This window comes from Physeter macrocephalus, chromosome 6 (assembly GCF_002837175.3).
Source record: "Physeter macrocephalus isolate SW-GA chromosome 6, ASM283717v5, whole genome shotgun sequence".
Taxonomy (NCBI): domain Eukaryota; kingdom Metazoa; phylum Chordata; class Mammalia; order Artiodactyla; family Physeteridae; genus Physeter; species Physeter macrocephalus.
Genome location: NC_041219.1, coordinates 76,443,755 through 76,459,502, shown reverse-complemented (window position 1 = coordinate 76,459,502; position 15,748 = coordinate 76,443,755). Strand labels below are relative to the sequence as shown.

Below are 15,748 nucleotides of genomic sequence, written 5' to 3'. Positions count from 1 at the left end.
CCGCTAGGGGTCCTCAGGTTCCTTTCAGAGTGAAATTCCTCAAACTTGTGAGAGGTTTAATGTATTTGGTTAATTGATAAACAATAAGAATTAGGGCTCCCAGATTCCCCATTAATTTAGCTTACCATTTCTTAAATGATGTTGTTTTCTGCTAGTGCCTACTAATTTACAAGCAATAATAGACACTAAAAGTTTAGGAAACATTTTTAAAAAATTAATAAAATTCTACTTGACAAAACTTTTTTTATCACTTGGGGAAAAACCCACCATTATTTACTTTTTGTTCAGTATCTTTGTTTACCTCACAGATCACTGATGTTATACAGATGTAAGAATTGGGAATTGTTCATGTTAATAAATGTTGTGTCAATAAATAAAGAAGTCAGTTAATAAATTAAAAGTCATGTTTAGTGACTTTATAAAGTGATTATTTACACCCTGTATGTTTCCAACATCAATTTGCAGTGGTTAGCACTTTCTTGTGTTCCTAATTTCTGTTTTCTTCCTTTGGACATAGGAAATCAGTCTGGAAAATTTTAGAAAATTTGAATTAATGTGCAGCTTTGTAAACAATGTAATAAAACTCACTCTTGGATCATGTTAAAATAGTTATGTTCTAAGTTACCAAATATTCACCCCCAACTAAGCCTCAAGAGATGAAGGCAGGTAGGGGACAGAAAAAGAAAGAAATCAGAAGGAAGTTCATTGTCATTGTGTTTGACAAGTAGTTATAATTCACTGTCTTATATTTGTATTGTAGTTCATGTTGGATCTAGTTCTGAGAATAACAAAGGCATAGTCTGAAACATGAGATGCCTAATAAGATTTAAACTCATTTAAAGAGTTGAAGTCCTGTTCATTGTCCTGAAGAGTAGAGTTGTGGTTCTGGCCCTAAAATGCTTCAGCGTGAACTGGGAAGCACCACAGCTCACTGGATCGGTCTCCACTGCAGCGAGACACACACAGAGCGCTGCTGACCCACAGGAATGACTGATGTTCCTCCTGGTCTGTGAGAGTATTATTGTTGAAAAGTGTTTCCTATAGTTATCAGTTTTTATATTTGAAAAATTTGCTCCAATTGGTAGTTTTATTTCTTGTATCTATTAAGAAATTGATGTTGATATATTTTATGAATTTATATAATTTCTATCCACACGCACATACATTTAAAAATCGTTGGGGGTATGAGTTCTATTGCATCCCTAATTCAAGCTACAGTTAAAGAGCGAAAAGGGGGAAACACCCCCATCTTGTGTTTACTAAGGGGAAATACAGGCATGGTACTAGATGCTCAAAAGAGTTTCCAAAAATTAAACTCCTAAGTAGTAATTGATGATATCACAGTATCTCTGTTTTCCTGATAATGATATCCACAGATAATTAAAGTAATTTCATTCTGCCTCTATTTTCCAGTCAGCAAAATTGAAATAAGTTGCATCAATTGTGGTTAGTAAAGTAACGCTTATGGTTTTGCGTCAGTGAAGCTAAGCCAACACTAGTATTTTGTTACTATCCCTCCACTACTTTTCAAGTAATTATTTCCACACCATTATACATACCGCAACAATGAGCCCAGTAGGTCCATTTATGTTATCAACCCAACCCTAAAAAAATAAGAAAAAAAAAAAAGATCTCTAATTGGTTGCACATGTCAGAAAATCCTAATATCTTTGGAACATCTGCAGTCTAATCTTAATAAACTTCAAACAAGAGCACTGAGACCCCAGCTGATAGAACCGTCTAATCCAGTATTTCTAAGATTTCAAACAGAGACCAGTGAGAAAGCACTGGATATTTTCTGCACTTGGTTTGTGCAAGAATTAAAATTCTGCCAGCATTTATTTCATAGCAGGAATCATGGATGGTTGCAAGTTGTTTATGACATCTTATGAACTAAACTGGATCACATCTTAAATATCATAATCTGCTAACCAATTCATTTTCCCCACCTGGGCCTGATTTTAACTCCTCAGGGGAACATTTCAAACACAGTTTGTAGGAAATGTCCATTTCTTGACAATTGTAAGAGTCATAGCATCTTTCGTCCTATCTATGTATGTATGTATCTGTCTGTCTATCCAGCTATGTATCTATCTGTCTAGCCATCTGTATTAGCTTGCCTACAGATGTTAGAGGAAAGATTATATCTAGGAGCAGTTAGAGACAAATGTCTCTTTGAGTTTGTCTCCTAAGCCCTAAGCAAGTCAGTTGACCTCATTATGTCTGTTTCTTTATCTGTGAAAGTCAAAAATGTGTGTGTAAAATGGGAGAGAAGAGAGGAGAAGTTGAAGGGATTAATATTAGTTGAGCCTTTTACTAGGGACCAGGCATTGCACTAAGCACACCTCATACATCGACTCATTTGATCAACCCTCCACAGTGGGTGGGGTTAGCCCAGTTTTACAGATGAGACAGCTCAAAAGCCTTCATGTCAGTAAGTAATGGAGCTTGGATTTATCTGGTGCAAAAGCTTTACAGAACTGCTTCACAAAAGATGGTATAATTCAAAGTACTTTCTAACAGACCTAGCAGTATACAGAGATAAAAATTATTATTCCCAAACTGAGGACTTTTCTCTGAGCTTCGTGATTCCTATTTACCCTGGCAATTGTAATACTACCAATTTGGCCATCGGGAACATTCTGCTATATTTAAACTGTAGTGGGGAAGCCAAGAAATAAAACTATTTCCCATGGCAATTTTGAGACGAGAGTTAACGGGAAGCTAATCTAAGATGCCACCCAACTCTATAATGGGTTCACATTTGATTTGCTGTACTTAGCTATACATACTAAAAAGAAAAAAAAAAGACATCAGAGAGTAATTGGGCTGCAAGGATGCTGGTTTGGAAGCAAAGTGTGGAATCCGGGCGAGTGGGCTTACTGGGAAAGGCTCCTGCCAGGTTGCTCCCACGATGGAGGGCCGTATGATGGCAATATTGAGCTTGCCGCTCTCCTGCTGCACCACCATCTCTCCCAAGGCCTTGGTGTAGGTGTACGTATTGGGCCGATCCCCGATCAGCTTGGGTGTGATCTCATCAATGATAGCATCGTCTAACCACCTGAAGGTAGTCAGAGTAAAAAAGAATTCTAGCAACATATGTTAGACAATAGACCAGAAAAGAAACGTGAGACATTGACAATCACACAAAACTTCCCCCTTCTAGCCTGAGTTCTGGAATTAGGCACTGTCAGAGGACACCAAGGCTTGAGAGTATACCTGTCCAAATGATGCATGACGGATGAGTTCTTTGCTCTCCACACTGCTCAGCCCAATATTACTAGTCGAATCCTATGGCCTCCTGCCTCGATAGATTTATCCAATAGCTATGCAGTCTACTACTTGATTATAGAGACTCAATCTCTATCTTCAATTATTTTCTCTCAGCAGGAATGTACCTATGAAGGTACATTCAGTGAATGCATTGCGGGGGCCAGTTGGGCACCTGGCAGCGGGCTGGCTGCCCTGGTCATGGGCTTGAGAGTCCGTCCTCCGAGGCTCATCAGTAGCAGCTCCACTCATTCACTGTTGTCCAGTTAGAACCCATGGCACCCATCTTGAAACCTTCAGCTTTGATTTTTTAAAAATTCTATTCAATGCCTCAAAAAAAGAAAAGCAACTACACTTAGCAGACTTACAACATTTTAGCAAATCTATGCACTGTATTTTGAAGGTCTGTTTAGAGTCTATGCTAATAACTTGGTAATCATTTCCAGAGATTTCCAGTGAGTTCTGAAGTGCTCTTATAACTATTAACAGTGTGTCAAGTGGAGTGAGAATAGCACTGCGAAGCAGCTTTAATAGAGTGATTATTGAATACCTTCACTTACAGGAAGACCTGTATCACGAATAACTGAGTTACCATGGCATTAGCCTAATCTTTTTTTTTTAAAGACGTTAGAACCATTTTGATAATCCCAAAGTTGATCTGATCGTCTCTAAGAAAGCAATCACATTATTGTGGATTAAATATTGAAAGTTTCTCTTAGCTGGTAGATCTATTTGGTTAAACTTTTGATATAATATAGTTTTTAAAAATTAGGCTATACGTCCGTGTGATTTTTAAAATCCATGTGTTTGGTACATTTATTCCTATTTTATCGGACCCAGCGCAATCATTACTATTTTGACTGCAGAAAAATCTTATTAGAGGTTATCGCCTTCCTCCCATGACAAATTGTTGAGTATTTAAGATGTGCTTAATGCCAAGACTTATTCAGAAATACAACTCTCAATTTCAGTAACTCTCCGATATTGGAGAGGAACATGAGTACTGCCTGTGATGGTTTGGTTTCCCTTGCTTTGCAGCTACCACTGCCGAGTATTTTCTAGCCTAGTATCAGATGCCTTCTAGTATCAGATGCCTTCTATTATCAAATGCCTTCTGATTTACACTGAAAACGGAAAGGTTGAGAAGTTCCTAAAATTAAAAACAACTCCAAGTACTTAGAAAAACAGAAGATATTTCAATTATATAGTCACCCGAGTGTTGGGAGAGAGTGAGGGATAATGCAGGCACTTCTCTATCTTTCTAATAATGTTATCTTTACCTCATCTTATTTGTGGGTCAGCAGTGGATTAACTGACTTAAGACCATCTTTTTTTTCACCTGCAAAAACATACAGGTTACAAAAACTGGGTCAGAATAAATACAGCCTAATTTTATTAAGGCTGTAAAAAAAAAACAAATTTAAGAAAACATCAGAAGCCAGCAATGCTAGGATTGTATGTCACATGGATGGTACCATGTGCTGTTACTGCTATTGGTGTGCATGGAAAGGATAACACCTGGAGGCTTCCCCGAGTTTGGTGAGTTAGCTCACCTTAGAAAATATTGGTTTCATAGGTTTCTAAGAACACAAAGCAAAAGAAGTTGTAGTGTTCTGTAGATGGTCTGCCTCTACTATTTGTAGCTCCCCCATATTCTACTGTATCATCTTCTGTTTCCTCCATTTTCACTTATGAAAAAATGGCAATAATTATATCTGTTCTAAATTTTCAGGTTATATGAGGACAAACAGGAATATTTACAACTACACTTAGAGCTATTTGATAAAACAAAATGAGCCAACAAATCTAAGACATTCTTATTTTTAGTAAAACAACCAAGAAGGATATATCTACAAAGGTAATAGTTGGTTTAACAATATCTTTTTGAATACAGCCAAACAGACCATATCTCATCCAGCCATTTCCCAGGTTTGAAGAAGAGATTAATGTAACAAATATGCACAGCCATTGGTTACGTGATGTCCTTTTCAGGACCGAAAATCAGTTCATGCTCTTCTTTACCAAAGTTTGAGTTGCTGCTGTTGTTTGTTTTCGATCAGTTTTTAAAATAGCGAATAAGTTAGCATGGAAAAAAGACAGCATATAAACCAAAGAACATTTCTGAAATTAAAGCCAATGCCCTTCAGTGTACTCAAGATGTCTGAACCTATGGGTTCCAAATACTAAACTTGTACTTAAGTAGCTTCAAAAGAAGCAAAAAGTTACTGAAGACTTCCAAAGGCTGTGTGTGTCACACACACACACACACACACACGCACACACACAATTTCCTCTAAATATTACTTTTTTGGTTTGAAACTTATTTATTCAACCTCCTAATATCATTAATTTCATAATTTACATATTTACTGAATGAAATAGCAAGAGTAATATGTATTTTTCCTCCTAATTTTCTTATGCAATAAGCAGGGCAAGCTAGATATACCTAGAGGTATATCGGAAAAGGTGTCTGGGAGGAAATACTGGACACACTGCTTCGTGGTAGCTTTTGCTCTCTTTTCTCTCATCTGGATTATGTTCTTCCCTTGATTATCATGCCGTATATTCTCGCCCAGGTGTCTGTTTCCCCACTTTACAATGAGTCCAGGAGGGATTATGTTTTTTATGTCTCTTATCTCTGTGTCCAATCACCTTTCTGCCCCCAGGAAAGAGCTACCTTATTCAGTAAATGTGTGTCCTCCCACAAGACAGTCTTGATTGGCCAATTTATGTGCTGGCAAAGGTTTGGGAAGCTGAGATGGATAATGATAGGACAGAATGGGTGAACTCAGAAGGAGGTGGGGTTGTAGGGAGACCGGGCAAGTAGGAGAGGGTATGTCTTTGCAGAGAATGAAGAAAAACTGGAAGCTAATGTCCAGCGGCAGTGGTGAAAAGGCCTGGGAAGCTGAAAGGTTAAAGGTTGACTGACTTCAATTTGGCAGAGTTGGCTTCAGAATAAATTTAACAGGCTTCAAAGTAAATATGAAACTTTTATTGGGGAAAAGGGTATATCTGAGCCTAATGCTGGTGGTGACTTGGCCTCTGTATTACCCTATAGACTTTCACTGAGCACCTACTCTGGCTCCAATGACCTGACAACATGAACATTATTCAGTTTGTTTAAGAAACAATTTAACCCTGCTCCGATTAGCATTAAAGCATGGTACACAGAAATGACAGTTTTTTTGTCAGCTGCTTAGATGCCACCCTAATGCTGTACAATCCTGACAATAAAAGCCCAAATGCTAAAACCAGCTTCTTCCTTTCCCCTAGAATAGATAAGCATTCTTAGTGTTAACAATGTGCTCTTCAGCATGAAGGCAAAACTACTTTCCAACATTTGACCTCTTTTTGTATTTCCCAAAGGGCCATTACCGAGGCTGCTGTGACCTCAATTTCCCCGTTTCTCACACTCTCTACCTGCAGCACATCTGCCATGGCTGACTGCAATTAGTGTTTGATCAAGAAACAACTTTTCTCTTTCACCTGGCAGATCAGCTGTGTCTTCTGGTGGCCAAGTAGCTTAAAGTATGATTTTTAATAGGTACAACTCTATCAGGAACTTTGGCTGGATTAAAGCATCTGGGAATTGAAAGACAACACAAAGTGAAGGCAGTGGGAAATTGATCATTTTCCTGTTGTCTAACTCCTGGTTCCTTTAAACAAATGAGGACCACTGCAGTACTAAGAACAATGACAGAACCCCATGGGGTTACTGTTAATAAAAATTTCCAAGGGAGATAGAAACCTAAAATTCTTGGAAACTAATTTTGTTTTAACTACAGTTACTACAATTACAAAACAGAGATGAAATCGGAGAAAACTATTTTCTTAAAACGCAGCAACCAAACCTGGATTTAGGTGCACTAATGTTTATTAGGAATAACTTTAATGCTATTTGTCATTCTAAAATTTAGTGCTATTTGTTATTCAGAAAATTCCATCTGATGTAGGAACTGTTGAAACAGTCGTGAACAATGGTCTAGTTGGTGATGGGCTGCTGGGATTTATTCAAAGCATTATTCCAGACTTAACACATAGGTTTTATTCAAAGTTTAAGAAGAAAAGAAGTGCAATCCGAAACAGGGATGAGATGTGGGCATAGAGGTATTTTATACACAAGACTTCACATCCCCAAATATCAGCTTGCTATGGAATTCTGTCATCTATTCTTGCTTTGTCTAAACAAACAAAGAAACAAGAACAAAAAATACCAGCTGGAGTGGTATGAACAGCAGTCATCCAGTTCCATCAAAAAGTGTTCATTCATTCGGCAAATATTTGAGTTCCTACTATGTGCTGGCCCTGGAGAGCAAGAAGGAGCAAGAGCTACTCTCCTCCTTTGAGAGGTTCATTGTCCACTGGGGAATACAGACGAATAACCAGACATTTCGAATGACCTGTGCTAAGGACAGTGATGAAGATGAGCACTCTGGGAGCACCAAGAACGGCCACCTGAGCCCGTGGGCTCCGAGGGGAGAGCTCTGATGTCTGGATAGGAACTCACCAGGGGAAGCGGGGGTGGAAGTAGTCTCTAGAAACAGAACCACCTAAGCAAAGGCAGAGAGGTAAGAGAGAGAGAGAGGGGTGAGTACTTCCGTGTGACTGCAGCACACATGTAAGGGGAGGGCTGAGAGGGACGGGCTGGACAGATGGTCCTTAGTATAAAATTCTGAACAAATAAATTGTAATAATGATGTTCTCCCTGTTTAAAAAAACAAAACCTTTATTTCCTTAATTGCATTCAAAGTGAATTCTGTTGAGATAAAATATAATTGTATTCCTAGTTCTATTTGGCTATATATATATATGTTTAAAAATAATTGTTCTCCTCTGAGAGCAGTACAAGACAGACAGACGTAAGTTTTGTACCCATGTCAATTACAGTTTGATCATCAATCATGTAGTCATTACCTGCCTTTACCAGCTGACATATAGTGGGGAGTATGGGAAGTGCCAAATGCCTCACTATAAGTCAGCTCCTCCTCTGGGAGGTGAGCTTATTCTTTGAAATCTGGGGTTTTTGAGCATCTGAACACAGTTTGGGAGGGAGGAAGTGGTATGCAATGGGTGAACTGAATCTCCATTTCCTAGCTCTTTTCTCTGGTGACCTCTCAGAGATCCCTCCTCAAACCGTGCTAAGATCTGTCAGGGGTTAGGGGGTTAACAGTGGAGTGAGCCTCTGGAATCTCAGTGGCAGGGTCAGGAATCAAAGGGGACTGTGCTCCTTTCCTGGGCTTATCACATCCATAAACATCACATTTACCCAGAGACAATGCTGTCAGGGGGTGGGTAAACGACAAACAAATCAATTCCATCCTGAAAACATGCCAAGGCTTTAGACATCGACTTTCCTGCACTGACTTTGGCATCAGGGTCTTTTCTCCAACTATCCTGACAAATTTTGGACTCTGAAAGTTTCCTTTGCACCAATTAAGCAAATCATCATTTATTAGCAACTTAAGCAAACTCCGGCTCCTTTAGATGACTTTCATTTTTCTTTGTCCTGGATATTTTTAAATGACAGGTAAAAATATATATTATCAGAGTTGTATGAGATAAAAATGTTTGCCCTGAAGGGAATAACCTCTTGATTTAGCTAAAGCTTCATTTTAAAGAGTATATCTTAAATAGAAGATACAGTATTATAAGAAATTAAAATATGACAAATTCACCAGGAAACGGTCTATTTTCTCTGCTATAATACTTTTTTTTTTTTGCTATAATACTTTTTATGCAGAGCCTTTTAAAAAAACAAACAAAACAAGGTAAACTTGGTAAATGGAACAGAAGAATGAAGAGGCAGAACGAAAAGCATGCTTATTCTGAGACAAGGGCCATGTCCTAAAAAGAAAGTGGTTCCTGTTAGTTGGCAAAAAGAGAAAAATGCTAGACCTCTGTCTCTCATGCATAACAGTACAGTAAAAAAGTGCCTCTCAGCTGAATAGAGCAAGAGACCAACACTTTCTGCCAGATTTGGAAGAAATTTCTCTTCTCTATTAGTTCTTCTTTATTAACCTTTTGATTAACTGCTATTAAACACTCCCTAGCACTGCAATAATTGCTTTATATAACTCACTTTATCATCATCACAACTATAAGGACAGGGACTATTATTAGCCCCATTTTACAAATGAAGGAACTAAGGCTCAGAGAGGCCAAAGAACTTGCTCAAGGTCACACAGCTAGTAAGTTGCAGTACCTTTGCCAGTCTGATGCCAAAACCTTTCTTCTGAACGTTTATACTATGTATGATACTTCCCTTATCTAGCAACAATGCTGAGTTCACTGAGAATTGAGAAACCGCTTCCATATAAAGTACTCTCAAGTACTTCATGCAATCCTAAACTACTCAATACAACTTTTCTGTAGGACTTTTCTACCCCTATCCCTGCTCCATCACCAAGTACTATATTCTCCACCGGGGATGGAGGGAATAGCAAGGACAGGGAGTTAAAGCTGGCACCTTTTCGAAGCATTTTGCTCCAAGAGTGTCTCACTTTGTTACCTTATAAATGAACGACTACAAAGAGCCAAAGAGAACAACAGTCTGCCCACCCTTCACCCCCTCATTTAACCCAACTTACTCCATGGAGTCGATGATTTTTTTTGGCTCCACAGGGCATGGATAGATGACTTCATCAATGTGCTTCAGGTTACAATTTGAAAAGGCAGTAGAGATGTGTATGAAGGCTTCCAAGTTTGGCATCTGACTGGCCATGAGCAAGAGCTGCTGGGTGGCCGTGACGTTAAGCTGCACGGCATGTCTGGAGAAGATTAGACAGAAGGAAATGCAGTGAGGCAACTCGCATCCCGTTTTGCTGGAACTGCACCCACTCCAATAACTGGCATATCCATCTGATTTTTGTGGCTGCATCAAAGGACCAGGAAGAAAAGTACAGGTCATGGTCACAAAGTTATGTGATAATTGGAGTGTGTAATATGTTGATGATGTTTTCTGTGCACATAAATCCTATGGTGAGTGTTGCATTTAGAGGTCACGTGGTTCTAAATCAACCGGAAGGAAAAAAATCGCAATCCTCTGAATTTATAATGGGGCTTCCTAAGCAGCCATTAAAAGAATAAAAAACATAAATTAGGCATCTAACTTAAATTAGAAAATTCAAATAAATTGGAGGAGAGCAACAGTGAATATAGAATGAGAAATATGTTTCTATTGCAAAGGTACAGGTCAGACATAAATAATGATGTCAATAGAGAACAGATGTGGTTGCCAAGGGGGAGGAGAGTGGGGGAGGGACAGATTGGCAGTCTGCGATTAGCAGATGCAAACTATTATATACAGGATGGATAAACAACAAGGTCCTACTGTAGAGCACAGGGAACTATATTCAATATCTTGTGATAAACCATAATGGAAAAGAATATAAAAAAGAACATATATATGTATAACTGAATCACTTTGCTATACAGCAGAAATTAGCACAACATTGTAAATCAACTTTACTTCAATAAAAAAAATTGATGTCAAAATCCTAAATTTTACCCAATAGAATACAAAGCTATATAAACATGTGATGACAATGAAATAGTTCTTTCTAGAAATACATGTTTCATACAAAATCAGGAAACTTATTAATCTAACTCAAAAAGAGAAAAAATACATGATCATGTATAGATATATATATTTTTGAAAAGTTTAAAAATGACATTCAATATCCATTTCCAATTCAATTTTTATAAATTCACTAAAAGAGGAAGAAAATGATTTAAAAATGTATATTTTAATTTGCTAGCCTGTGTCATGCTTAATGGTGAAAAGTAAGGAGCACTGATTTTAAAGTTGGGCCAAGAAGAATGCCAACGGTCACTACTGCTTAACACTGCTCTGAAGTTCCAGCCTTATAATTAGAGAGGAAAATAAAATTAATTAATAAGTACAAACACTGCAAAGGCAATCCAGAAATGACTATTAGATTATATAATTGTATATCTGGAAAACAAACTAGCAGCTGAAAAACTGGAATGAACAATAACATAATTCAGTAAGGCATCCACTTATAAAAGTTATATAAAAAAATCACTAGTTTTCCTATATAGAAACAAAAATTAGAGACTATAATGGAAGAAAGGCACATATTCAAAAAAGAACATTTAAAACATATATCAAATTAATAATAAATGAATAGGCTCTATATGAAGAAAATGATAAAACTTCATTAAGGGTCATAACAGAAAAACTGAATAAACTGAGATATATATTGTTCTTGGATAGGAAGAGTCAATGTTTTAAATATGCTGTTTTTCTAAATCAATCTGCATATTCAAGGTAATCTCAATCAAACTCCCAACCCTTGAAAAAACTTGGCAAATTTATTCTGTTTTATCAAGAGGTGAGAACAGTCAGGAAAATTTTATAAAAAGAGAAAAATGTGTGTATAGTTGCTTAATCAAATAAAAATCGTAGTCATTAAAATACTGTGGTACTGGAAGAGAAAGCCTAATTAATGGAATAAGAGCTCCGAAATAGGAATTTAATATACTATGAGAGTTTCCTTTCAAACAAAAAGTGAAAAGAAATCATTTAATAAATGTTGTTTAAAAAATAACCATCTTGAGCCTGCGCGTCCGGAGCCTGTGCTCCGCAACGGGAGGGGCTACAGCAGTGAGAGGCCCGCGTACCGCAAAAAAAAAACCAAAAAAAAACACCCATCTTTTGGTAATAAAAAAATATTGTACATTCACACCTACATCACTCTTCTTTTTATGGAATTTTCCTATTATTCTTTATAGCTAAATAAATTTTAAATGGGTCAAAGATTTAAGTGTAAAAATAAAACAATAAAAATACTGGAAGAAATTATGAAAAACTGTGTAAATAATAAAATAGAGCTGAGGACAAATGATAAACTGGTAAAATATTTTGAGCCTTATAAAGACAGAGTTAATATGCTAAATCTTCCAAGAAGTCCTAAAACTGACAAGAAAAAAAGGTTTAACAACAAAAAAAAAAACCCATCTTTTGGTAATAAAAAAATATTGTACATTCACACCTACATCACTCTTCTTTTTATGGAATTTTCCTATTATTCTTTATAGCTAAATAAATTTTAAATGGGTCAAAGATTTAAGTGTAAAAATAAAACAATAAAAATACTGGAAGAAATTATGAAAAACTATGTAAATAATAAAATAGAGCTGAGGACAAATGATAAACTGTTAAAATATTTTGAGCCTTATAAAAGACAGAGTTAATATGCTAAATCTTCCAAGAAGTCCTAAAACTGACAAGAAAAAAAGGTTTCAAGAGAAAAATAGGTGAAGAACGTAAACAGGCATTTCACAAAAGAATAAAATGCATGCCGGCATGTAAACACCTCTGATTATCAAAGAAACAGTAATCAAACTATGCAATGCTATTTGCATTATAATATTGACAATGATAAAAGAATTAAAAAATTATAATATGGTACTGTTGTGGGTGTTAGAAATGAGCATTCATATGCACAAGAACAGCGTAAATTAATACCACTTTTAGAAAGCAACTTAGCATTATATGTCAAAATATAAACTGTTCATAACCTGGATACATCTAGTATGTGTCTAACAATTCTACTTCTGGAAATTTACCCAAAGGGAAAAAAATGTATTCGACACAGATGTTCACTGCAGCGCTGTTTGTAATAGTGAAAAGCTAGAACACTCTAAAAAAACATCCACCAATACAGAACTGGTTGAGTATATTATATACATGTACAATGGAATGTCATGTAGTCGTTACAAGTTATAATAGAATATCAATTGACAATGAAAGATATCTAAAAATAAAATTGAACAGGTTGCAAAAACCATTCTCAATGTGATGCCTTTTTTTTGGTGAAATTGAACATAAATCTATTCTATTATGGATGCATAAAGAAAAGCTGAGGGACGTCCCTGGGGGCGCAGTGGTTAAGAATCTGCCTGCCATGCAGGGGACAAGAGTTTGATCCCTGGTCCGGGAAGATCCCACATGCCACGGAGCAACTAAGCCCATACACCACAACTACTGAGCCTGCGCTCTAAAGCCGGCAAGCCACAACTACTGAAGCCCGCGCACCTAGAGCCCGTGCTCCGCAACAACAGAAGCCACCGCAATGAGAAGCCCGCTCTTCGCAACAAAGAGTAGCTCCTGCTCGCCACGACTACAGAAAGCCTGTGCGCAGTAACAAAGACCCAACACAGCCAAAAATAAATAAATAAATATATCTTTTTAAAAAAGAAGCTGAAATGGATGGTCTTCACAATAGTAAATGGTTAACTCTGGATGGTAAGATTTTAGAGAAGTTTTACTCCTTTGTATTTTTTTTTTTCATTGAGAATATCTCTTTAAAAAAAAAAAGAAATCATAGGGACTTCCCTGGTGGTCCAGTGGTAAAGAATCTGCCTTCCAATTCAGGGGACATGGGTTCGATTCCTGGTCTGGGAACTAAGATCCCACATGTTGCCGGGCAACTAAGCCCATGTGCCACAGCTTCTGAGCCCATGCACTCTGGAGCCCGCGTGCCACAACTAGAGAAGAGAAATCCCATACACCACAACTAGAGAGAAGCCCTCGCGCCGCAGCAAAGAGCCTGTGAGCTGCAACTAAGACCCGACGCAGCCAAGAATAAAATAAACAAATAAATATTAAAAAATAAAATAAAATGGAAATCATAGAGAAACTTACACACACACGCGTGCACACACATGTATAATACAAGTCATGAGAGGGGAATGGGATGTACCTCAGGTGGTCATCAAAGCGCACAGTAGCTGCACAGTGGAAGATGATGTTTGTGTAGGAAAGAAGCTCCTGCATGTCTTCCTTGCTGATGGCAAAGTCATTCTGATTGAGATCTGCAGAAATAGCTCGGATCTTCTCATGCACATTTGGACAAACTTCTTTGACTTTTTCAAACAGCTAAAACATAAATATAAACCATCAAAGATCATCATCACCATCGTCCGTTTAGTATAATTCCTGCTCCTCTTAATTTGATAAAATTTGAAAAAGTCCGTTCCAATAACCAGTAAGGAGTGTATTTTGAACTTTTCCTGCAGGGTGAAGGAGGGGTATTAAGTCATCCATATCCTGTGCCATCCTCTCTTCCCTTCCAGGGCAGCTTCAGGTTTATACATGATGATTGTTTCCATTTCTGCCTGGGAAATATTGTTTTCAGTGCAAAATCACCAGCCTTTACACAGCCTTGACAAATTACCAGCAAAATCACCAGCCCTTAAGAAGGTCTCATGAGCACAGGTTCAAAACAATTTGGTTAATTGTACCAGATTAACAAGATGTCTTAGAAGCACAAAGATAATTAGAAAAAAACAAATTAAGAAAACTTCTAATGGGTAAAACAAACAAAAATTTTATATAATCTCATTCTAATATAAATGGCAGTTATTGTCTAGTAAGAGGATTACATGAGCTCAGGTACTTTTTATAAGATTTTAATTGATTTTTTAATGTTCTAATTTATTTATACAGGAAAAAGGAAAGAGCACTGGCAGTTTTAGCTTTTATTACAATTATTCAGATGAAACAGTCTCTACTTTCCCCTCCACACAGAAGTTCTCAGATTAAATTTTATTTTCCATTTTCTCAGAAAATAACAATTTTAATGAAATGATCTTGGCTCCAACCTACTTTGATAAAATAAAATTTTATTGTAGTATTGGTATGGTATGTTAACAGTGAGGACGAGAAAAGTAAGGTTACATGTTTAGAAAGGTTCAGAGCAGAGAAAATTAGTCTACGTTTTTAATAGTAATATAGTAGTGGAGACGAACAATCCTTTTCTCCCTTTTAACCCCAAAAGAATGTTTTCATCTGTTGCTTGATCCTTAGCAGAAGGCTTCTCCTCCCCATTAGAGAGCTACCCAAGGCTTTTCAGTTGGGTAATAAGAAATTGATCTCAGGTGTTCAGAGAAATCATGTCTCATTTGTATCAGGCAAGACCATGTTCAGAGGAACATGGAAATTTAATGAAGCCAACTAGGAAAGGGAATAAAATCCATGTACTGACCTGGCAAGATAATATACTTCTGTCTTGCAGCTATGATTTTCCTGCACTATAAGGTCGGCCTTTTTAGTGTTACTATAATTCTGAAAATAATTCAGAAGTTAGGTCAATCCTCAATGCTTTTTTGACATCTGGGATTGAAAAGTATCTGAGGGACATTCTCAAAAAAGGTCATTCTGGTTCTTTCAGAAAGACATTTAATAGCTCTCCAGGCATAATGGATCATAAGCATGCTAGTATTTGCTTTCCCAGTCAAATGTTTTCCTTTGTAGTTTGTGTTAATTGTACAACAAACACAGGTAGGATATTTTTGGATAAATTTATGTAACATTTGTACAATTACCCCCCTTTTTAATAACTGCATTTGTAGAAGGCTCTTTTTTTTTTTTTTTTTTTTTTGCCGTACGCGGGCCTCTCACTGCTGTGGCCTCTCCCGTTGCGGAGCACAGGCTCCGGACGCGCAGGCTCAG

At 37.2% G+C, this 15,748-nt stretch overlaps 1 protein-coding gene across 4 annotated transcripts in view; it reads right to left on the bottom strand.

The window, feature by feature from the left end:
* Window positions 1-15,748, bottom strand: part of FAR2 (fatty acyl-CoA reductase 2) — a 128,704-nt gene that overhangs the window by 14,964 nt on the left and 97,992 nt on the right. For all 4 annotated transcript variants that reach the window (XM_007120273.3, XM_007120272.4, XM_007120271.4 and 1 more), the window contains 4 exons: window positions 13,998-14,173; window positions 9,858-10,037; window positions 2,884-3,061; window positions 1,560-1,604 (listed from right to left, as the gene is read on the bottom strand). In XM_007120273.3, coding sequence (XP_007120335.1) covers window positions 1,560-1,604; window positions 2,884-3,061; window positions 9,858-10,037; window positions 13,998-14,173 — 579 coding nt within the window. The remainder of the gene's footprint in view (window positions 1-1,559; window positions 1,605-2,883; window positions 3,062-9,857; window positions 10,038-13,997; window positions 14,174-15,748) is intronic.